Here is a 23,848-nt window from a genome sequence, read left to right as displayed (position 1 = left end):
TTATTGATATGATATCCATTACACAAATTAGCTAACAAATTTTTTATTGGTTGAACATCAATAACATTCATATTAAAATATGTTTACAATTGGTATGCAATTGTTTTATGTGACATATTTAGATGGCTGTGTCAGAGCTTTGAAGTCTCATGGGCTCTCCATGCCTCCGGTCATGTGATAGAATTGGAAAATTAAACGAGACTTACCTGTAAGTTGAAGTTTGATTGAGATTCTATCACATGACCAAGGAGGCAGGAGATCACATGCCCACCCTGTCAGCTATGAGATCCCACCCCTGTTATTATTATGTGTAATATGGGAATCTGGATTATATCTGACACAACCACTGGCTTTAAAACAATGACTTGACGCATACGCTGTGCTATCTCATGTGATCTCCTGCCTCCTTGGTCATGTGATAGAATCTCAATCAAACTTCAACTTACAGGTAAGTCTCGTTTAATTTTCCAATTTTATCATCTCTGTATATTTTTCATGGCCCATAGTGGTGAGTTTCAAGGAAAATTAATGTTTTGTTTAGAACTGATTTCTGACACTCTTGCATAATGTCAAATTACCATCACATTGTTGTAAATAGAGCAGCAAGGAGGTTAACGTTTGCTTTACCTGTGATGACATCTGTAACAACTGGTAGTAGAGCAAGATTGTCTGGTACCTTATATTGAATGTTTACGATATGAATTTGGTGTTGTAGGAAGTGCTCAAGATATTAATGAAGGAGTACGAGTCAGACCCTGTGAAATACAAGCAGTATGTTAAAGAGGAGAAATTACACATCCCTTTATTCAAACAGTTGGAAATCCACAAGGGAAATGGCTAAGAGCAAGTTACTGAGCTGAAAGGAATGCTCAGAGGGCCCATTAACATCAACAAAAATCTTTTGAAATAGCATGGAAGTGGTGAAAAACTGCTTGAGCTTGATGGAAAAATTGAGGCTAAGCTCAAAGAACTAGATCAAGCCAGTGCAGAATACAAGTCATTTCTGTAACGCAAAGGATTATAGAAACATTTGAAGCCAACTGAAAAGGCCTTTGAGAGGGTAAATGTATGCATTAAAAACATTGAAATCATGATGGACAAAAGAGTAAAGGAACTGTTTTCAGAGCTCTGTTGTGATTATGCACCCTTGCTAGAATTTGAGTCTAATGCAACATTTGGGGCGGTTTAGCTCTGCCATGAATAGTTGTGCATTACGAATAGCTTATAAAATAGCCTTCTTGTTAATGTATACACTGCCAAGGAAAATATGTAAAACATTGTGAGAAAATTTATCTAAACCTAGAGAGTCTGATTTTAATTTGCATATTTGCATGAATTATGTATAATTGTTGGTTACCATGGAGATTGGGATTAATTATTTGTTTACTTTTTGTATCACAGAAATGTTCAGAATTTAATAACCTCTCTAACCATATAATTATAACATGTATATATCACTGTAAAGTACAGTCTTATAAAACCATTTTATTTTGTAGTCCCCCAAACCATTTTTTCTCTTTAAAAATATTGGGCCGATTATTTAAACAAAGTCTAAGTTAACCATAGAGTACTAAAGCAGTTACGTCACGCTTCCATGGCAACTAAATTTCCTGTTCTAAACAAACGCTCGTGAAACAAGGTGGCGGTACTGACAATTGCATCTCTACTTTCTTTCTTCGAAAATGAGAATAAATCCGTTTCATAAGGTGAAAATCACTTCAAATCTAACCATGTGGAAAGCTTCAGTGCGAGTCAAGGTGTTTTGAAGGGACAGGTTCACGCTAGTATGGAAAAAAAAAAGTGTATAAAGTGATGGTAAGTGAAATGCAGTAAATGACAACCATTGAAATGAAAGCGTATAGAAAAATACTGTTAAACTTTGTTTATTATAATTTTCTTTTTAGATATACCTTGACCAAAACAGTGCGATTAAATCGAGCGAGTGCGAGTGTCCACGGGGAGCTTATAAATGTAGCCATGCTGCAGCTCTGTTCATCTATGGAATTTATAACTTGAGTCGGACTGATGTTGAGTGTTCATGGAAAAAACGGAATGCACCTGATATTTCTCGGAAATCTATTTCTGAAATGTTTCCTCCAACCACGCCAGGATAAACAGCCTTACTCTGACAACCAAATCAAGGCGATCGAGAAGCGCTGTATTCAGAATTGCGAGCGTATGGAAAGTTCACTGGCCTATGCCGGCTGTTAAGCCCAGAGCCAAAACAACTGGGGATCTACCTGTCTCAACAGAGGAAGAACTAATTTTTTCCGAGGAATTTCTCACTCAATCTACTGCTGCTGAACAACAAGAGTTTATCAGACGAAAATTAAAGGTTGAGAGAGAAATTGTAAATCAAATCAGCTCTTAACTGTCGGTCAGAGAAACAATCCCTCCTGGCATTTAGTGAGGAAGGGGCGCTTGACTGTAAGCAATTTTGGCTCCGTCATCAATGCTAAGAGGGTTACCCTATCCCTTTGGAAAAGCTAAGGACCATGAGTTCATCTTCCAAAGAGCAAGAGAAATGAAAGAGGAATTTGACACATGCGGAAATAAGAGAGAAGAGGAAGCAGTTGTGGCCAAGGTTAAGGGCAAGAGAGGAAGCGAAGATGTTTTCTTTTAGTAAGCCTAGACCAGACAGGTTATCCAGTATGCACTACCTGTTTTGCAGTATCTAAAGAAAAACAGCACACCTCAGGTGCAATGTAGTATAAAGCTTGACTGCTTAGAATACACAGCCTACATGTAAGTTAACTAGAATGACGAAAAATAATAGCAAAGAAGCTGGTCTATTCACAGTTAACATCGATCATTGTGTAGGAGCCACTGTCATCCCTCTAAGCTCTTAAACCAGGATGTCAAAATGCCACACTATGGTCATTTCAGGACACCGAAATGAGCAGTCTGGTAATCTTTAACTCTAATCATTTGACCTCTTAACTTCACAACTGCAGCCAAGTCTATTTGAGAGCCTCTCCTCCTTCCATCAAAATCCATAGCCAGAAATCAGAAACTAAGATCGTATCACAAGTTAGTTCTCCTCACACATGCCAAAACACCCAAACCCTGCTTGTGCCATAAGTGCAGCTTGTGCAAGAGTTTTTACACTATTAAAAGACTACATTTAATAGCTTGAATCTTCGGTTTGGGTTGTACTACACTGAAAGGAGTCATTGCACTCTTGCAAGCCAACAACTATTGGCTTGATCTAATGGTGTGGATTGCACCACTGAGTGTTTGAAAGTGTCTGAAAGTGTTTGAAAGTGTCTGAAGCCACCTGATGGTGCCATAAAGTGAAATAAGTGGTATTGTTATTGCATTCTCCTTGCACTGTTGAGAATTCACAGAGGCATATTTCAAAATGACAAAAGTAAGGGAACCTCGGTTGAACAGGAAGGCAAATGATGTAGAGGAAAATCCAGGCCCTACAATATTTGATGCCATCGATCCAACAAGGACAATATGTACTGACTACAGTCAGGGAAATGAAGCACACTTTGCTGAAAATGCTGGTAAGCAATGTGCAGCCATGTCACTTGCTGATATTATTTATCATCACATAGACGATATTGTTTCGTTGATTGATATTAAATCCGTTTATTGACATTTGATTGTTTGATTAGCCACGTGGTTGACAGTCAATGGCGTAATAGCTAGCTAAGTAACTTGATCATTCAGTTAGGACACGTTTTAAGTAACGTGAAATCAGAGACAAAGATTATAAGCGTTTTGTACCTTACAGACTTTACGTTGAACGTTGCTAACCTGTAGTGTATTACTGTTCGATCTGCTGACCCGTTTTGCTGACCTGTTATTGAAATACGTTTGATTGGATATCGCCACAGAAGTAAGTAATTTGTTTTGTAGCCGATTGAAGTGAGAATTGTTAGTTCCCGTGCAATTTCATGAATCGCTTTCCGTCACCTAAGTTCAGGCAGCCCTTAGATCTACAATGCAATGTTGTCTACAAAATTCTGTGCTCTGACTGCTGTTGGAGTTATGTTGGAGAAACTGGCAGATGCTTTAAAACCCGAAGAAAGGAACATCAACGAAATCTTAAAAACTAAACGAGTGGCTCGAACATTGCCAACCATGCGTGGGAAAACAATCACGCGATTGACTTTGAGGGCGCTACCGTGATAGACAAAGGCAATTACCGCGTTCGAAAAACACTAGAATCTTGGCATACCGCAAAAACTGTTGGCGCAGACAATAAGTCTAAACCGTTACCAAGACAATATTCTATCTTATTGTAATTTGATTTTATTCTATTGTCCATTTTTTAGCTTTTCACACATCTATTGCATTTTTTAGTTTTTAATTTTTTCACACCCTCCCCTGTATATATTTCCATTCACGCGCTTATATTTTTTACATTCGTTAAAGGCTAAAGTATAATAGCCGAAAGCTCATATTTTAAAACCTTTTTAACCAGAGAACGTTTTTTTACCTTTTTCACTATTACCACGACTGTTGTGCAAAACGGTAGCCTGAACTAGAGATTGGGCAAGAAGTCTGAATTGCACCCAAGGCCAACCCTTTGCCTTCTGTCGTTACTGTGCCAGAACCTGTGCTGGCCAAAAATTTTCCAACAAGTTTAAGCCTACATGCTGATGAGCCTTAAGGCCCTGCTATGACTCCATCCGATGGAAAACCAGACAACATCATCGCATATGTTCACGATCTGTCTTTCCCTATTTAAAACAAAAGCAAGACTGTTAAGTACTCTACCCTAACACTTCAAGCCAAATTGAAAGGCCTTCATACACTACTGTATTTGCCGCAAAAGAGGCTGGTTCGCCTCAGCAAACAAAGTCTCTGCATGGCTGAAGGGACAATTGCAGGTCTAACAGGGAAGATACCTACCAGTCTGTGCGAAGATAATCTCGCTTTAATTACCATGGCTGCACTTTACCAGATAAACATCTGTGTGCGCTTCTGGAAATGTGATAGATGCAAAAATTATGGTTCTTGCCAACTGCAACAAAAGAATGTCTGTGCATTTTACTGTGCAATGTTAAGATGAAAGTGATGTCATTGTCACTGCATTCAAGCAGACCTTGAAGACCATTGTTCCAGAATTGGAGAAATGTTGCTGGCAACCCGCCTCCAATTGACGAGTTAAAGGTATTTAAAGACGACATACTAAAGATGATACAGTTGGCAAAATTCAAACAAGTTTATAACCCTTTTCTCAACAAACTCAAAGACAACACCAAATGCATAAAAAACGAAACCTACTCATCACTGCTGACGGAGCACCGAAATTTTATAAAGTATGTCAATATACAACTATCTATTAGAACAAATATCACAAAGTCCTACAAAAAAAAAACACAGCCTAATACTACACGAGCCATCCATTCAGAAAACAAAACATCATAACTGGGCATTGATGAACGATGGTAGAGGATGTAGGAGAGACAGACATTGAAGAGCGGAAAGACCAGTTCTTAAGAACTGTCGAAAGATTACTGAAACCCTCGGCAAGAAAGAGACATGTCATCGGAGGAGAAAAGAAAAAAGAACTGGGGTGGAGAAAGTATGTTGTTGATGAGACGAAATGGCCAGGAACCGTTAGGTGTTGCGGAAAGACCTTTTCCCACTGTGGTTCGTTTGGACACCACAGCTAACAAAGTCACATTCATAACACTGAAAGACCACCAACCAAGCTTTTGCAAAATCAGCAAAACAATCCTCGACAGAATCAACAACAAAACCACGAGTATCCAAATTCAACAGATGGAAAAACACAACATCTGTGATCAAATGCTTTAAAGCCATTAAAAACAAACACCAGTTTTATTTGCTTTGACGTCAAAGTATTCTACACCTCTATCAGCCAAGACCTCCTCCCAGAGCACTCAACTGTACCTCAGCCTACAATGACATCACTGACAACAAAAGAAACATAGTACATGCAAAACATTTGATCCTTATGCACAAACAGCTAACTTGACAAAAGAAGGGTGATACAGCATTTGATGTCACATGGGCTGCTACGATGGTGCTGAAGCATGCGAGCTAGTAGGAAGTTTCCTCCTTTCCCAACTGCAAAATGTCAACATCTTTATCAGACTTTACTGAGATGACTGACTGGCCATTTTAAACACCACACTGAGAGATACAGAAAACATCACAAAGGGAATATGCTGTATCACCATCAGAGCCAACAAATAGACCATCAAGTTCCTAGCTTGGACAAGGTCAAAGAATTGCTTGAGAAAGGAGATAACTTGTCTGCTTTTTTTGATACTGTTTATTATGACATTCTGCTCTCTTATTTTTTGGTATAACTGCTGGGCCTATGGTTACAATCTTACATGTATCTGTTTGATCTTATGTACCTGATGGTGGTAGCTTTGTGAAACATCCTCTTTGACATGGTGTTCCACAAGGATCTGCTTTAGGAACAATTTCACATCCTCTTTACACAGAAGTATAAGGGGTACACTACTTTCAAACAGTATATGCCAATGAAATCCATCAAAAGTCTAATAAAAAGGTGGTGTAGAGCTGATGGTTAATAAGGATACTAAGGTAACTTTGACATTGACACTAGATTTCATTGTACCAGTGTGGAGAGGGGTTTGTTAACTCTATCATTAGTCGCCTCTGCCTAGGAATTAAGGGAAAGTGGTAAAAGACCAAATACCTCAAAAAAACCTTTCCTTAAAGTGGTGTAAAACCGGGGAGCTTGCTTTCTTAAAATAACTATGACTAATGGACTATGCTAATCTTTACTTTCATAAAAAAACCAAAATTAACCAAACATAGCTAAATCTGAGTAGAGATATAGAAGATGAGATTATCACTTTATGTCTTTTAATAACTTTGATGTATTTCTTAAAATTTAGTTATTTAGATTTTAGTTTTTTTTCATTTCAAATGCAAATACATATCATTTCAAATACAGTTTGAATGACTAATCTTAGGCCACTTCTATTCAACTATGAATATGTTTCCACCTGGAAATAAGAAATCTATTCACTGTAATTTGGCAACAAATGACAAAAGATGGGCTACTTGTCACACAATGGTTGTGTCACCATGTGGAGGCCCCTTAGCCAAGGATGTAAACAGTATAAGCCTCATGACCACATGGATAAGACTTTTCTGGAATATCAGGCATGGTTATTGCCAAGCTAAAGCCTGAATGTTAGACTAATTGAGGATGAATTACTGCAGAAATACCTAAGTGGCAAGAAATGGATCTTTGAACGAGATGGTGTGGCAGAGATGTACACGTAATGAGGGGCCTATTTCTGTTTAAGATCTCTGTCATTTTGGCCTTTCGGCTCCTTATGTCATGTTGTTTTAGCGATCCTACACATGACAGATTGTTCTCAAGTGGTCGATCTGCAATTGGAGTTGTTTGGCTTCGGACTGGGCAAGCAGGTGGCTTAGCCAAAGTTTTTTCAATCAGCCCATCGATTACTTTTCTTTTGTATTCGCTTGAAGCTGGAATTTCTTTGAATAATGTACCATTATTATCAGTGATTCTTGATTCTTTCTTGCCAAGTACCGGAAATAGACAAGGGTCATAGACAGTTTCTGGTGGCAAAATTTTACAGCCAGGAAATCACTAATCTCCTGACAGCGGTCATGCCATCAAATCATGGTCTCAGGTGTCTAGACCAAACTTAGATTTTCCCGCGCGATTTGTGCAATTCTGCTATTCGGTTAATTCTACTTGTATGATCATTCAACGTCTTTGGACAACAATTGATCATTCAACGTCTTTGGACAACAACTTCAACAAGAGTGTGGAAAACATAACAACCTCAAGATTGTCACAACGTCAAAGTCACAAATTACTAACTACTTCAGACAAATTAATTTTACTAAAAAGTTATTTTCGTTCGGTGTACACACACCTGGCTGACGTGGTACCCAGACGTGTTTGTCTGGGCTGAAATTTGTCCTCTTTCTAATGCTTGCACAAATGATTTATCTTTGCAGTGGAAACTTGTTCTAGCAATGAAGATGGAGAAAGAGAAAACGCAGATCGATTGTCTGGACTGGAGGGTATAACACATTTCTAAGATGACCAAAGATTTCCTGGTCTGCTGATTACACAATTCGAAATATAATACTCAGTTTTGAAATGATGTTTATGGAAAATTGTCTTTCTTGTAGAGGTCGTGAATAATGACAGTCCCGCTGCCAAGCAACCAAGGTCTTCTGAGGAAAGTCAAACATCACCAGAGATTGAAGGTAAAATCAAACCAAAGAATATCAGATGTATATTGAAGCTTATACATACCTATGTAGACCTATGTAGCATTCATTAAATTTGTGCAAGAATTTGCTGATATAAATCACCCCCTGTTTTCAAGTTGATTTTGGTTGTAGATTTAGCAAGAAGAAAAGCTTATTATGAAAACAAATTGATTATTCCTGCTGGGAACTTTTTAATTTTTGTTTCCAGCTCACTCGAGCTTTGGCGCCGAAAGTAATGATGTCAGGGTAACCTGGTTGTTATGATACCCAAACAAGTTTCTGATTATGTAGTTTTTAAAATAGCTTGGCAAACTAGTCTGACCAGTAAGAGTTATTGTTAATATTAGACATAAAGAATATGTCTTCATAGTTGTAAAACAATTTGCAGTTAAACAAAGAGTAAAAACATGATCAAGATTTTATTTTCTGATTTGTACAGCCCTACCAGGTGAACTACTTGTTGCAGTTTTTAGGCATTTTAGCCTGAAGGAAATTGTCAGAACCTTAAGCAAGGTTTCAAAGAGATGGTATAACATTTCACAGACAGATGGTCTCTGGCATAGTCTACCTCTATAGGTGGAACATTTGTCATTTGACCAAAGCTCAGTTTCTGAACATTATTTCACACTCCAGGGCTTTTTCGCATATTTCTATGATTATGTTGACATCAAAGTATCCCAGTCCAGGTTTAATGAGGTATTACTAAACAGTCTACAAGTGGCTCACAAGCTGACACACTTAGATTTAAGAGGTCAGCCAATACGTACCTTAAACTGCTTACCAAACCAAAAGTCTGAAGCTGTTGGTCTTGAAGTGCTAATTCTTAATGACTGTTTATGTATTGATGAAAATAGTTTCAGCGAGTCCCAAATGAGACAAATGAGTAAAATTAACATTTTATCTATGAACCGAACAAAGCTTTGTTCTAATGAAGCTGTTAAATTGGCAGTTTCTTTGCCTGCGTTGTTTTCTTTATTTGTAAAAGGGATACCACTGTCACTGATGGATGTGAGATTTATTGTGGATAGGTGCAAAAATCCACAACTTTTGGAAATGTCTCACAGCATCAATGAAAGAGATAACGAAGTCTTCTGGTGTCAGAATGTGATGTTCCTCGTTGATATACTAGAAGAGTTTTTAAAAGATGCTGTAAGCTGCTTTATAATTCCATAATTGAGTTATTCTACATGTATTAAATATTTATTATGTTTAGATGTTATTATCAAACCGATTTGTCAAGTGCGATATTTAAATGATTAAATCACTTAACCAACTTGGCATAAATTGTAAAAGCCTCTTTGTCTATTTCTTTCAGCCACTACAATGGATGCTGACACCAGCAGAATTCTACCAAACACGTCAGCGATTTGAGATTGAACTATACCATAGCACAATCACTACCTAATGACCAAAAGCTAGACCTCCTAAAAAATTATTGGACACCACCTTGAAGCTACAATTTCCCTCAAGCCCATTTTTGTGGAAAGATCAGAGCATTTTGTTTCAAGTGGCTTACTCAGTTCTGTGGCTGGTCTACTCTATGGCTTGGAGTGGAGCATTTTGCTGCTTTTGTGTTTTGTTTGGACACCTGCCAGGAAAGAAGAGTGACTGCCTTAACAAACTATATAAGAGTCCTTTAAAGGACTGGGTATCTGCAAGCACGAAGTTCAAGGAACACCAACTTAATTCCGAATTTCACAAGGCAGTGGTTGGCTGCACTGAAGATTTCCTTCGGGTACAGCAAGGGAAAATGCCGTCTATCTCACAGCAGCTCAGTGATATTTATTGCAACACTGTCGAACTTAACAGACAGAAGTTACGATCTATCATAAAAACTGTTGTGCAGAACATAGCATTACGAGGCCACCGTGATGACACGTCACACATAGAGGAAGCTTCAGGCAACCCAGGAAACTTTCAAGCACCACTGAATTTCAGAGTGGAAGCTGGCAATAAAGTGCTAGCGAATCATTTCACCAATGGCCTAAGAAATGCAGCATACTGCTCTAAGATGATCCAAAATGAAATCATAAAAGTGTTAGGCACTTACATCCAAGACAAGATCATTGCAGAGATCAATGAAGCAGGTGCATTTTCCCTACTAGCAGATGAGGCAAGTGACAGCAGTAACAAGGAACAACTACCACTCTTTCTAAGGTTTGTCAACAAAGAAAGAAATGTCAGAAAAGAATTGTTGGGTTCTACATGTGTGAAGACAGCATCACTGGTCAATCTATAGCCACTCCTATAATGAAGGCCGTTCAAGAACTTGGCTTGTCTATGGATTACTGCAAGGGACAGTGACATGACCATGCAGGCAACATGTAAGGACCTTATAACAGTGCAGCAGCCATTGTCAGAAGGTAATATCCAAAGGCTTTATACACTCATTGTATGGCTCACCGCCTAAACCTCTCTGTTGTGAGTGCGTGCAAGATGCAGAATGTTCAAAATATGTTTGATACCGTTGGAGAGGTAACTAGATCCTTAATGTACTCTCCGAAGAAAGAAGCTCTCCTTGTCCAGAAAGTGAAAGATGTCTGTCCTGAATTCCGCTGTCACAAGCTCCTTGATGTTTGTAGGACCCCACTGGATTCAGCGTAGAGAAGGTTTGGAGGTCTTCCTGGAGCTTTATGAAGCCATTGTTGCAACACTGGAAACCATCAAAGCAACTGCAGAAAGAAATTGGGATGTGGATTCAACTAAGAAAGCAGTTAGCCATTACCATACTATCACTAATTTTGACTTCGTTGTTACCTTAACAGTCTGCCAGGCAGTTTTAATGTTCGTTAAGGGGCTAACAGTTAAGATACAAGGCACATCCAGTGACATAGCGACATTAGAGAATTAGTTAAAACATTATCTTCTGTGTGCCAAAAGGTAGAAGAGAAACATGAAAGAAGCATGCCAAATTGCAAAGAAGCTGGGCATCACAGTGCAAAAACCAAGAACCTGTCAGGTACAGCACAACCGTGCAAACACCCCTGCTGAAACAATAGAAGACCACAATGGGAGAAATCTCACGTGAGCTGGAAAATCAATTTGGCAGTAGTGAGCAAGAAACAGCAGTGCAGTGTCTATTTGCTGTTCCGTCAATGCTAGTGGCATCAAAAAAAACATGGATGACGTCCTTTGGCTGGTTTTCCACGTTCCATGAAGATTTGTTGCCCTCACCTTTGGACCTTGATGCCAAGATGACTTTATGACAAAGAGAGTGGGAACGACAAGATCCATCAGCAACTTTGAAGAAGATCGACCATACAATCTATCCTAACATCACAGTGCCTCAAAATATTTTCCACCTTACCAGTCACCACATGCGAGCATGAAAGGAATGTGTCAGCTTTGAGGCAACTGAAAACATATTTACACTGTATGATGTCACCGACGAGATTGACAGGACTTGCCTTGCTGCACATTCATTACAACATGGACATTGACTTTGACAAAATAATTCGCAGATTTGCCAAGCCTCATCCAAGAAGAATGGAACTGGCAAATATATTGCGTGACTGACTCAAAAAGCCAGGAAAGGGCACTTTAGGTTGTTAAAATTGAAAAATTTCCCAGGGGAGCATGCCCCTGGACCCCCATAGGAGCTTGTGCCTTCTGCACATGTTTTGCAGTAGATCAGTCAAAAGTTTTCCTAGATCTGCACCTGCAAGTGGTTTTGGCCACTGGACAAGTGGTTTGCTAATCTTACTTGTCCTTTGGACAAGTGAATCTTCAGAAAATAATTAAAAAAAACAAGATATCTTAAATGTTTCAGCAGGGAAATTAGGATACTTTTAAGTTTTTGCTTGTGTAAAACAGATCACTTTTCACAAAAGAAACTTACAAGTTAGAAATGAAACGAGTTGAACACTTACTATTTAGCCACCATTGAATGCATACCAAAAAGGGCCTGGAACTCATTTGGGGGAATTGCTTTATGCATTTATTAATAGACCCTCTTGGTCGCTGTTAGTACATGCACAATGGCTGATCAGCAAAGCATAAAAGGCTATTTTGGTGCATCAGGAAAGCACCTAAAGAGAAAAGCAAAACCTTCGGCAAAAACTGAAAGCACTGAAGTGAATGAGAAGACAAAACAATCTGACAGGCCAACGGTTTGAATTCGAAAGTTTCCAGAATCTTTGAAGGACACCTTCCCATGGGTAGTACATGATGCGAACCAAGATATGATGTATTGTTCCAGATGAAGAAGGTATCCCACCTTTGCAAATCGACAAAGTTTTTTGTACATTGGCTGTGGATCGGGCGGAAGATATCACATAGATTCTCTTGTTCATCATAAGAAGTCAGAGGAACATTATTGTTGCTCACTGCAATTTGAGAAAGATCATTCAAATCCTCAGTATGTGGAACCAGTTAAGGTAGTTGTTCAAAGAAATGTGCTTCAATTGAGTAAAAAGGGTTTTCTGCACTTCAGTTCAACATGTCTTTTTTTGTAGCACACGAAGAACTCGCCTTCAGAAGATTTTTGAGTCTGTGTGAGTTACAGAAGAGTAATGGTGTTCAATTTGGGGAACAGTACAAGAATGATAAATGATACAAAACATTTATTAGCCACATAGCCTAAGTAGAGAAAGGTAAAATTCAGTCTACAGTGAGTGATAGTAGATTTATGTCCATTATTATCAGACGGATCTACTGATTCTGGTATAGTAGAGCAAGAAACTGTGTATGTCAGATACGGTATGTTAACAAGAAAGGCTGGTCAGCTTGTCATTTTGTGGATATTGTTCCTCTAGAATCTGCTAAAGCAGATGGAATTTTAAATGCAATCGATCAGAGTCTTCTTGGGATTGGCATAACAGAGACAACTCTCCAACAAAAACTGGTAGGATGTAATTTTGATGGTGCCTCAGTTATGCTTGGCTCTAAGATGGAAGTTGTAACTCAGCTAAACAGGGGAGTCAATCAAAGCATTGTCATTTTGCATTGTGTTGCCCAAGTTACCTCAGATGGACAGCAGCTCTGAAAGTGTTTCAGAGTAGTGGCTTACATATTTAAAGACTCACAATTCAAACAACACTCTAAATAAGTATACTATTACTTGTATGCATTATGAGTACTCTCTTGACACTTAAAATTCAGTATACGTTATTTTAGTTCTAAAATAAAAAGGTTTATGCTTTGTTTACATTATCAAGCATCAGAGCTTGGATTTGACTCTACATCCATGGACAACAAGACTTGAGGTTTAGAAAAGTAAAACCTGAACCTCGCTTGTCCATTGGACAAGTGGAGTTCAAAATTTTTTTCTTACCCTGACCCAGAAATGAAATCTGCTGAAATCTGCAAAAATCTGGTCTGGAACTTGACAAGAAGAATCATTGACCGGTAAGTAGCCTCCAGTTCTTGGCTAAGCTTCAAAGAGAGTATTTGCCCCACAAGCAGTTTCTCATGTTATGACATGCAGGCTTTTCCCTGAGCTGCAATCAGCTTATTGGTGTAACACTATTGCTTCAGCATTTTGAGGATAAGTTTGGATTTTGTGGAACTGCACTGGAGTTCCCACATATTGTAATAGACAGTGCAGCATCTGTCAAGTTTGACATCAGCTTTGGTTTACCATTGGGTTCTTGCCTTTAATTCAATAGAATTGACTTTAAGATAATCTTTATAACCTATAGGGCTATTCATGGAACAGCATCAGAGTATATTAAGAATTTAGTCTCTCCTAAACAGAACTCCAAGTACAATCTAATAACACAATGCTACAAACACCATTAGCTATAAGAACCTTGCTAATTCTTGTTGACTGTGCATTTTCTGCTGCTGCCACTTATCTCTGAAACTCCTTACCAATAGACATAAGAGAAGAGCAGAGTTTTGATACTTTTGAGAAAAAACTTGAGACTCATCTTTTTAGAATCACATATTTAAATAAGTATTTTACATTTCATAACTTTCAATAAACTTTTTAGAACTTTTAGCTCATTACATAGTTTTGTATTTATTTGTTTTTAGATATTTTTCGGGTTGCATGGCGCATTTGAAAATGTATGTAAATGTTAAATGCGAAAAAACGTGACATAGCACGCGCTAGATGGGGAAAGAAGGAGAAAAGAAAAATAATGATAATAATAAGAAAAATTATCATGATAACAGAATCAAAAGGAAAGAGACAGCTCTAGATGCTTCAATTGCTGATTAAGGATGGGTTTGTCCCACTTAATATGCAATGCCTCTTTGATCTTAATTTTGTATTTCGAAGCGGCAGAATCTAAAATGGTGAAACATTCTGTACCACAAGAGTCGAGACAGGCCAGACACCAGACACCCTAGTATTCGCTTCACAATGGAAAAGGAAATTAATGAGAAATTATCGTTCTTAGACATATTGATTGACAACAGTAATCCATCCATAATTACTAGCGTCTACCGCAAGAAGACGTTTACTGGCCTTCTGACGAATTATTTTAGCTTCACTCCTATGATGTACAAATTAGGTTTAATAAGAACTTTGGTTGACAGAGTATATAAGATCAATAATTCCTGGGTTGGTTTCCACAAGGATGTACAAAAACTTATTTTCTTGCTACGGAAAAATTGTTTCCCTTCCAGCGTCATAGACAGGATTATCTCCAGGCATCTGGCCAAGAGCTATAATCCTTCTCCCACGCATAACACCACATTAAACTCCGGAAAACCTTCTTCGCATTATTTTAAACTTCCTTATGTTGGGCGGTTTTCTGACATCGCTCAAACCAAGTTAAGGCAACTACTGAAACGTTATTGTGGACCTGATTTAGATATTAAGTTAGTCTTCAATACGTTTAAGCTCAGAAACTTGTTCAGTGTGAAAGATTCAGTACCACCAGGTCTACGTTCGCGTGTCGTTTATAAATTTTCGTGTGCTGGCTGTAATGCCAGTTATATTGGTGAGACCACTCGCCACATCTGTACATGGGTTCGTGAGCACCTCTTGTCTGAAAAAACTTCACACATTTACAAGCACCTACAATCATCAAAGGCTTGTCTCGACTCTTGTGGTACAGAATGTTTCACCATTTTAGATTCTGCCGCTTCGAAATACGAAATTAAGATCAAAGAGGCATTGCATATTAAGTGGGACAAACCCATCCTTAATCAGCAATTGAAGCATCTAGAGCTGTCTCTTTCCTTTTGATTCTGTTATCATGATAATTTTTCTTATTATCATTATTTTTCTTTTCTCCTTCTTTCCCCATCTAGCGCGTGCTATGTCACGTTTTTTCGCATTTAATATTCAAATCGTAACGTGAACAATGTGACGTAATTTGTATGTAAATGTATATATACTAGTATTAACATTAGAGAAAAGAAATTAACTTTGGAAGTGATACATTAAAATTAAGACTGTATGACGCAGTTTCTTGGTTTAATATTGATGCAGTTGCTGTAGTTAAGCTTTTCCAAGCCCTAGACATTCCTCCTCACAGATATGCTGAAGAGGGTTGCAGACTTCAAGATCTGTTTAGTGTAGATGTTGTGCAACATCAAGGCAAGTTCTCTGAGATAAAAGCGATGAGAGGGCTTAGAAGAAAAACATGATCAAAATAAGCAAACCAAAGGTGTGAACTATGGCCCTGATCAGTTTTGAACAGTTTTATTCTGGTAGTTTATGCAGTAAGGTTGCTTTACAGACAATGTTTCTTTGTTTAATCAGCCTGAGATTACAGATGAGCAGTTCTTTGAGGTCAAAAATACCTCAGGTCAAATGCTTTTTTCACCCCTTTATGGTCACACAAACACTTCCGAAAATGGGCAAACATAGTCTTTTAGTGCACAGAACAACTATTCCAGAAGTATCACCAAGAAATAAAAGTGAAAATAGAGGGGTGAGAGGTAAAGCATGTCGAGCTGAAAGAGAACAGCTTATGTCAGTACTGTAGTGACAGTGTGATGATTTAATCTTTAATTACTGGGCTTCCTGTGAAGTTTAGTGCCCAAGTACATGTCAGTGAAGTTGTTAATCCCCACATGTCAGCGGACTTATTTTTGTTAGACCACCATGTTTATGTCGCAAGCAAAACAAAATTTTAACGCAACACCCTTTGCACAGTGTAGGAGATGATCCAGTCACACAAAGATCCTATCAAGTCTGAAATACAGGGAAAGGTCTACATTTCATTTTAAAAAATAAGTGCGAGAAAAGAAACTAAAGAGAGAGATGACATCGTGTTTAAGCATTAGCACAGCATACTTGCTTTCTAAAGAGAAAGTGTGAAATCCAAATTTCCCATCATTGGAAAATCTCTTCAGGAGATGAAGAATTTCCAGTACTCAGTACAGGGTTCCACTGAGGAAATACTCTTTGGACCTAGCAGCTCTCTCGATGACAACATGTTGGGGAAGGTATAGAGTGCAAATTGCTTTGGTCTCCTATCTGCTGAGGTCACAGATGTATATTTCCAGGCAACAAAACAGAGAACATCAAAACAGATTCCTTGCTCTCTGGTTTCTGATAGTGTAACACTGATAACTGGTTACTTTAGTGGCATCAAAAATTAGCAATGGGTGGGCTTTGTTGGATGACCAGTTTTGGGCAAGAAACAACACCGGAGGGTATATTTTTGCAGCAAGTGTACAAGACAGCTTGTTTCTGCTATTACAAAATTATAAAAAGCAACCACCAAAATTGAATTTAACTTTTTTTTGTTCACCATTCCTTACCAACACCTTTTTAAAGATTCAAAAAGCCATCAGAGCATTAAAACAATACAGCTGCCATATTGTTACTCTATGATCACCATTGTGACCATCAAAATTTCACAATTACTAAGGGAAGAGATGAGAAGAAGAAGCCATTTAAAGTATTAACTGTTTGTTACTTTCACTTAAGTTTCATCTTGTCAGTTACTAAATTAATTTATTATATATACTGTACATATTTCTAAAGAAAAAACCAAAAAAATTATTCAACAACAGTTACACTAATTCAATTATTGAAAAGAAAACTTTGACAGTTTAAAATAATACTTTACGAGTTTAGGTTTAGACAGTTATCAAGAGAGGCTTGTGTTGCTGATTTTAAAACATGTACAAACAACCACAGTTACTAATTTAACAAATCAGACTACAGGACAATTAAGGAAAGTACCAAAAATATATTGCTATACAGTATAGCAAGTTTTGTAGAATAAGGAAGGCCATATGACCCACCACCACAAGTTCAGCCTGTTAAAAAAGAAATACATCATGCCCTGACCCATGCTTGCACCTTTTTTGACAGAGTTGTCAGTATGGTGAACTGCCTCACTTTGAGAAAAAAAATTTGGACAGGATCAGATGCATTACAGAACTGCCAGTAATCATAGAGGATGTATGTATGTATGTATGTATGTATGCATGCTAATACTAAATGAACTGACAACACTCTAATGGTTTAGTTTTTGTCATCATTGAAAAGTTTCTGCAAGCACTTTCCCTGAGTGCTACCTTATTTTTGTTCCTAAACCTTGCCATCTTCTGGGCAATATAACTTTTAGGCCACTGGCTTATTAACTTGGTTTAGCCAACTTTTCAGCAAATTTTAACAGTTAAACAGCTTTTATATTGCCAGACAAAATATATAAAAATAGTAGTAATAGAATAGAATAAGTAAATGCTGTTGTTTAGTGAAGATATCAATAAAACTAGATTTAAAATATTGTTGTAACAATTCTCTGTAACCTTACAGGAAGTGAATAACCATTGTCTTGATGTTGCTGTTTAGGGTTTCAAATAAGTTCTAATGATTTTAATGCTCATTCATTCGTCAGATTTCTGAAGGTGTCACCAATTTTGATTCAGACCTCTATAATGGAGTAGTTAGTGTCCTTGCAGATTATGGGCTTCCCATGAAATTGTCAGCAAGGATTGTGAGGATTGTTTCCTTGAGTTTTAATTACTTTTCTCAAATGCTAAACGAACAAATCAAGAAACCAAACCATCAAGATCAACTTATTAGAAATAATACAGTTACATACTTAATTACTTGTTTCTTTATTTATGATCAGTTTTTTTTCCAGAATGATAGCATGATGAGAGTGATAAGGAACCTTACTGTCCATGATGCAATAGCTGGTATCTCTTAATTGGTCTTAGAGATGTACCCTGACAGCAAAGAACTGTTTATTGAAAGCAGACAGTGAGATGACCATAGATGACATAAAGGGTTTTCCGACAGTTCCCACCAAATTTGAGAGCAGAAGAAATCATTGACAAAGAAAATTTGCTCAAGTTCTCTCAGGGATACATCCCAAAAAAAACTGAAGTCCTTCTTAGTCTTTGCTGCAAGCTCACCATGCCTACCTCAGATTGGGCTAGGTGTCATCAACATAGAGTTTGACAATATCAAATCAGCTTGATCAGTTTGATCAAATGTTGAACTTTGGGACTTTTTTTTTTGTCATTATTTATTATACTATATACATTTAAAAATCCATTTCATAATTGAGACCTCAAGGAGGTCGGTTGGAACACACTGAAGAGGATTAACTGCTCTCTATGCAGGCCTTCAAAATGTAGCTGCAATGTTCTTCAATGGACTTCTTTTTTGTCATTATTAATTATACTATATATATTTAAAAATCCATTTCATAATAGAGCCTTCAAGGAGGTCAGTTGGAACACACTATGAAGAGGTTTAACTGCTTTCCATGCAGGCCTTCAAACTGTAGCTGCAATGTTTCCATAACACAGCACGAAAGCATAGGAGAACTCTCCCATGAATGCCTGTATGTGTTCAGCTAACAACAAAAATGAAGAGCCAGTATTGTTTATTTGCCAGCTGTGAATCAGGAAAGAAGAAGTTTGCACTATGGTAGGCAGAGAATTTGACAGAAAAAAGAACTGTCATGCTTCTTTCTAATGTTTCACCACCTTTAACAGTTGCAACTGAGGACAATGCCATGCAGTTCCTAACACATGAACATTACAGTGGTACAGGTAAGAGTACATCTGTTTACCAGAAATATGGCTGATCAGGTCAGTGTTTGACTCTTTTTGTCTGTAGCATGGGTTGACTGAGAATGTTCTGGAATGAGAAGCCCCAATATTCATATTGATTTACATGTCTATGTAACTGCTGTGTCTACATACTGCAGATTGTTCATCCAACTTCCCTGACATCAATTACCAGAGGCATTATTGTTCTAAAAAAAAGTAACTTAAAAAAGAAACCTGACATAAAAGTACTACAAAACAGTGTTTTATATAATTTCAATTTTCTCTATGTATGTATTTTTTTTTCCTTTTTTGTTAAATGCCATTACCAATCAGGTCCTGTAGCAGCTTAGCTATTTTTTAAGAAATATCTGAGCATTACTTTTTGGGAAAGCATTCAGTGCTAGTTTATAATACTTGACGTAATGGAAGGCACTTTTGAATATGTGCATAGTTTTAAAAGCTATATAAATGTTTATTATTTCATTTCTAATGTGAGAGCCTGTTATTATCAACAATATGAACATTGAGGTTGTTCCATGCGCTAAATTACTATGTTATGATATCGAATGATTTGAAATGGAATGTGCACATAGAAATGATATGTAAGAAAGTCGCAGCACATCTCTGCTTTCTTAGGCAATTAAAGCATACAAAAGTGCCAGCTGATGACCTTCTAAGTTTCTACACCGCTTGCATACAGCCAGTGGCAGAGCATGTGCAGTCTTTCATACCGCACTACTGCAATATCTCTCTGATCAGTTAGAACGCCTGCAGAAGTGAGCACTACACATAATAAGCACTAATGATTTATCTTATAGACAGGCTATAGAAGTTTTTCATATACCTGCCTTGTATGACAAGAGAGAGAGACGATTGGTAACTCAATATTTTAGGAGATAAGTAATAACAATCACAAGCTTTATTCACTATGCCATCTTACCTTGGCACGTTGCGAACACGAAAATATTGCAAGTTCCAAGTCCTGCATTTTAACATCAATTGTTTTAGAGACAGTTTTATTGTGGGCCATTGCCAATAGCACATCCTTGTACAACTCGTATATATTAATTGATCTGATTTTGAATCATTTTTAGTTGTATCTTAATTTAGTGTTTACATAATAATAAACTTTACAATTGTTAAATTCTTACAAATTAACTTTCTTAATTTACCATTATATAATTTATAGTTACAAATAATTTACGTTTACATTTGTAAAAATTATCGTATTTCAGCCCTCAGGCTGCAAGGGTAATTTTAATAAAACTATCAATCTATCTAACTAAAATATTCTAGATAAATTTAACTTTAATTTTTGAAATCTTAACTCATTTTGATTTGGACTATCTGCAGCCAGACACTTCTTACAATTAAAACAGTTTCAAAGCTCTAGTTTTTGTTAAAGGATAGGCCATTATTCTAACCTCTCTTGTTCCTTATTAAGTCAAACAAGGGACACACAAGATGAGAAGTTGATGAATATTCAAATGTGATAAATATAAGATGCTTCACACCCAAGTAATAAGTAATTTTGTAATAAGTCATTTCCATGTGTCATGAAAATGATATTATGAAATCAGTGTTAAATTAACCACTGACCAATTTTCAAGACCTATGATTTATCATCTCATGAAACTCCTGGGCTTTAGGATGCCTTTGAAAGGATTTCACTGAGTACTCATTGCCCATGAATTTAGCCATCCCCTAACATGGCCCACAAAATAATGTGATTGCAGTTCATGTGGTATGAAATGTGTTGTGGTGAATTTCAAGGAAAATCAATTTTCCATTTAGAACTGATTTGTGAAACAACAGATATCTTCATTTGCATTTCATTTGAAATGCACCAATGGCAAAGCTTTTAACATTGTGACCACTGCCCACCTTTTAACAACATTAATCCAAGAACACCTAGTAGATTTGGGACGTTTTTTGAGATAAATTTGCAATTTTATGGTGAGGAAACAGCTTCAACGGCCAAGGTAAGTTCAAATGTATCATAAAGGGGGTAAGTTTCTACAGAAACTTTGATGTTGCATCAGTGGGAGAGTATAGCAGGTAATTTAGTGTTGACAACTAAATTGAACACAGAAATTGGCCAACGTAAAGAGTAAAAAGGCTGACGCTTCAAGCATTATCCCTTGTCAGAGAGATTGGAAACAATTCAGAACTGATCAGAACAATCACTCTGACAATGGGCTAATGCTCACAACATCAGCCTTTCCACTGCTTACAGTGGCCAATTTATGTTTTCAACTCAGTTAATACTAAATTACCAAATATATTGTAAGTTTCAAATTTGTTAGGGTGACATGTACTGTGTATTTGGCAATATTTCTTGTGTAATTTGTGGTATTTTGCATGTTTTGGTGAATTTCACAGGATTTACCTGAAATTCATGGCTGCCTGATCACATGAAAACATCAGAAACCCTCTATCAGGAAATATTTGGCAAGATTTCTTGTGTAATTTGTGGTATTTTGCATGTTTTGGTGAATTTCACAGGATTTAACTGAAATTCATGGCTGCCTGACCACATGAAAACATCAGAAACCCTCTATCAGGAACCTTCTTCAAAAGTAATAACAGGCCAGAAACAAAATTTGTCTTATTACTCAAATAACCCTACTCTGTTATAATTAGCCACGCATAACGACATTTTCATCAAATGCATCATGGCTGATAAATATTGGTACCCCCTTTAAAAACAATAGCAAAATCACTTGTCTATTTATTTACCTTCAATCCTGCTCCTTTTAGAGTGCTTTCATGAATAACTGATGATAACTTTCCATGACTTAAATATTGGAAAACAGCTGAGTGAAGAAATGATGGTGAAGGTCCACTTTGTAGAATTGACACAACCATTAGCTCAGCAGCCAAGCAGCAATCCCTTTGATTTAATACCACCATAGAATCAGTTGGTTTACCCATGGAGGAAAGAGCTCTTTCAAAATAATCCAGAATTTCTGTAAAGGAAACACAAAACATACTGGGATATTGTTCTCATGTTGTCCATGTAGGTGCTCATCAAGTTATGGTGTGAAAATATTTACGGGTATAAGGAGGTTAAGTCAATTTATACCATAAAGAAGATAAAAATCAAACAGATTGAAGTGTTCTGCTAATGAAACATTTAACCTCTTCACCTCCCTACCCCTGGATTAATATGCCAAATCTGATTTAGGGAAAAACCCACAGACACATTTGTGAAATACTGTACATCCATAAATTAGCTTACATGCATTTTGTCTAGGAATTATCCTTAAATACCACAAGACCATTGCATACACAACCAGTACTGATAAGTACTGATATTTCAAGATCTTTTTCACAAATTCTCCTTAAACTTCAGCCACATCCTACATGTGTTTTGTACAGGCATTATCCTTAAATACTGCAAATTAAGCATTGCAAACACATCCAGTACCAGTAAGGTTCTGTATTGAGAAGATCTTTCATTCAAAGGAGATCATTTTTTACAAAATCTCCTTAAATCTCAGTCACCTGAAACTTAGCAACAAAGTTTCTACGTCTCATAATTAATTAATTAAGGATACAAAAGGGCATACCTGTGAAGCACTCTCTCTTTGCTTCTCATTGTCTATTGTCAGGTCTCTAATGAATACAATTTTAACATGGTCATAGCCACCCCATAGCTAATTTTGTGGAGCCTGTTTAACATCTTTCCACAAGTGCCTGTGTCTGATGTTCATTCTGACTGGTTTTTTAAGACTCGTGTTGTTGAGCAACCCATGGAGGATATCCTTGATACTTTCCTTGATCTCAGGCTTAGTAACCTGCAGGGCTGGATCTATTATGAAAACTTCTCTTCCTTCATCCACACAATTTGAATTTTGTTCTTTTCCATCATTTAATACAGTGCTCACCCAAACGTTGCAGTATGCATCTGCATGTTCTCCTATGGTTATTAAAGGAAAAGAGAGAAAGCAATATGTGGGACATTCTGCATCATTGTTGCCAGGGATGATTTAAACAACAACTTCCTTAATTAGGGATCATTTCCTTTATTCTTGTGACTTTGATGTGATTCAGGTGTAATATTTTAGGGAGGAATTTTAAGTAGATGCTGGTCACTCTTAAGGGTTAAAGGATCTACATAGACCAGAAAGTGACAAGGCAAGTAAAAATGTACTGTAAGTTAGTTCAGTGTCTGTATATTTTCAATGCATATGACAGGAAATATTCAGAGCACTTTAAATGTACCTCAACTCTAACTTGTTCCCTCTTCACGATTCTTTAAATAACTGCAACTGTTAAAGTAACTCACTACACATGACAGAAACAAAAAAAAAATCAGTGTGGATGACGTTATTTCTTAACTGAATAAATACACTCTGATTGATGATGTCCCTTTAAATCACAAGCTGTCACAAAGAATCCAAGAATCAAGAGGAGCAGAGATCTTTTACATCAGAGGCACAAATTCACAAATGCTATGACTCCTTTCCATCAGCCACCTTTTTCTTCATGTTATAACATACATTTCATATAATTGTCATCATTGTTGGCTATGCTGGCACCTACCTTTGGTATTTGTTACGCAAGATCTCGTGGTTCAGTACTGTTAATCCTTCCACTTAGACTGTCGTTATTGTGATCTTTGAGGTATTGGCATATTAAAGATTCATTCTGCAGCTCAATGCCATTGTTGGCAATGACATTGACCATAAACCTGTCTTTT

At 37.2% G+C, this 23,848-nt stretch overlaps 3 protein-coding genes and 2 pseudogenes across 3 annotated transcripts in view; 4 read left to right on the top strand and 1 right to left on the bottom strand.

Annotated features, from left to right (window-relative positions):
* Positions 1 to 14, top strand: part of LOC149034247 (uncharacterized) — a 1,416-nt gene extending 1,402 nt beyond the window's left edge. Inside the window, exon 2 of the mRNA XM_089193952.1 lies at positions 1 to 14. This exon is cut by the window's left edge and continues 507 nt beyond it. The gene's annotated coding sequence lies outside the window, so the exon portion shown is untranslated.
* Positions 15 to 495: 481 nt separating this feature from the next.
* LOC149034246 (uncharacterized) lies at positions 496 to 2,490 on the top strand (annotated as a pseudogene).
* A 6,412-nt stretch (positions 2,491 to 8,902) lies between these two features.
* Positions 8,903 to 10,864, top strand: LOC149034245 (52 kDa repressor of the inhibitor of the protein kinase-like). The gene has a single exon (XM_089194587.1). It carries the CDS (start codon positions 9,764 to 9,766, stop codon positions 10,460 to 10,462), a length of 699 nt encoding a protein of 232 aa, XP_089050713.1. The 5' UTR covers positions 8,903 to 9,763; the 3' UTR covers positions 10,463 to 10,864.
* LOC149034244 (52 kDa repressor of the inhibitor of the protein kinase-like) lies at positions 10,618 to 11,739 on the top strand (annotated as a pseudogene).
* Positions 11,740 to 15,588: 3,849 nt separating this feature from the next.
* Positions 15,589 to 23,835, bottom strand: LOC113681232 (uncharacterized). The gene is made up of 5 exons (XM_089193854.1): positions 23,730 to 23,835; positions 22,919 to 23,065; positions 22,716 to 22,736; positions 21,883 to 22,112; positions 15,589 to 15,724 (listed from the first exon to the last, which is right to left on the bottom strand). The coding sequence occupies exons 1-5, from the start codon at positions 23,833 to 23,835 to the stop codon at positions 15,689 to 15,691; spliced, it is 540 nt and encodes a 179-aa protein (XP_089049980.1). The 3' UTR covers positions 15,589 to 15,688.
* Positions 23,836 to 23,848: the final 13 nt, after the last annotated feature.

The sequence above is a fragment of the Pocillopora damicornis genome, chromosome 14, assembly GCF_964200805.1.
Source record: "Pocillopora damicornis chromosome 14, jaPocDami1.2, whole genome shotgun sequence".
Classification (NCBI taxonomy): domain Eukaryota; kingdom Metazoa; phylum Cnidaria; class Anthozoa; order Scleractinia; family Pocilloporidae; genus Pocillopora; species Pocillopora damicornis.
This window is presented reverse-complemented; position numbering and strand designations above follow the sequence as displayed.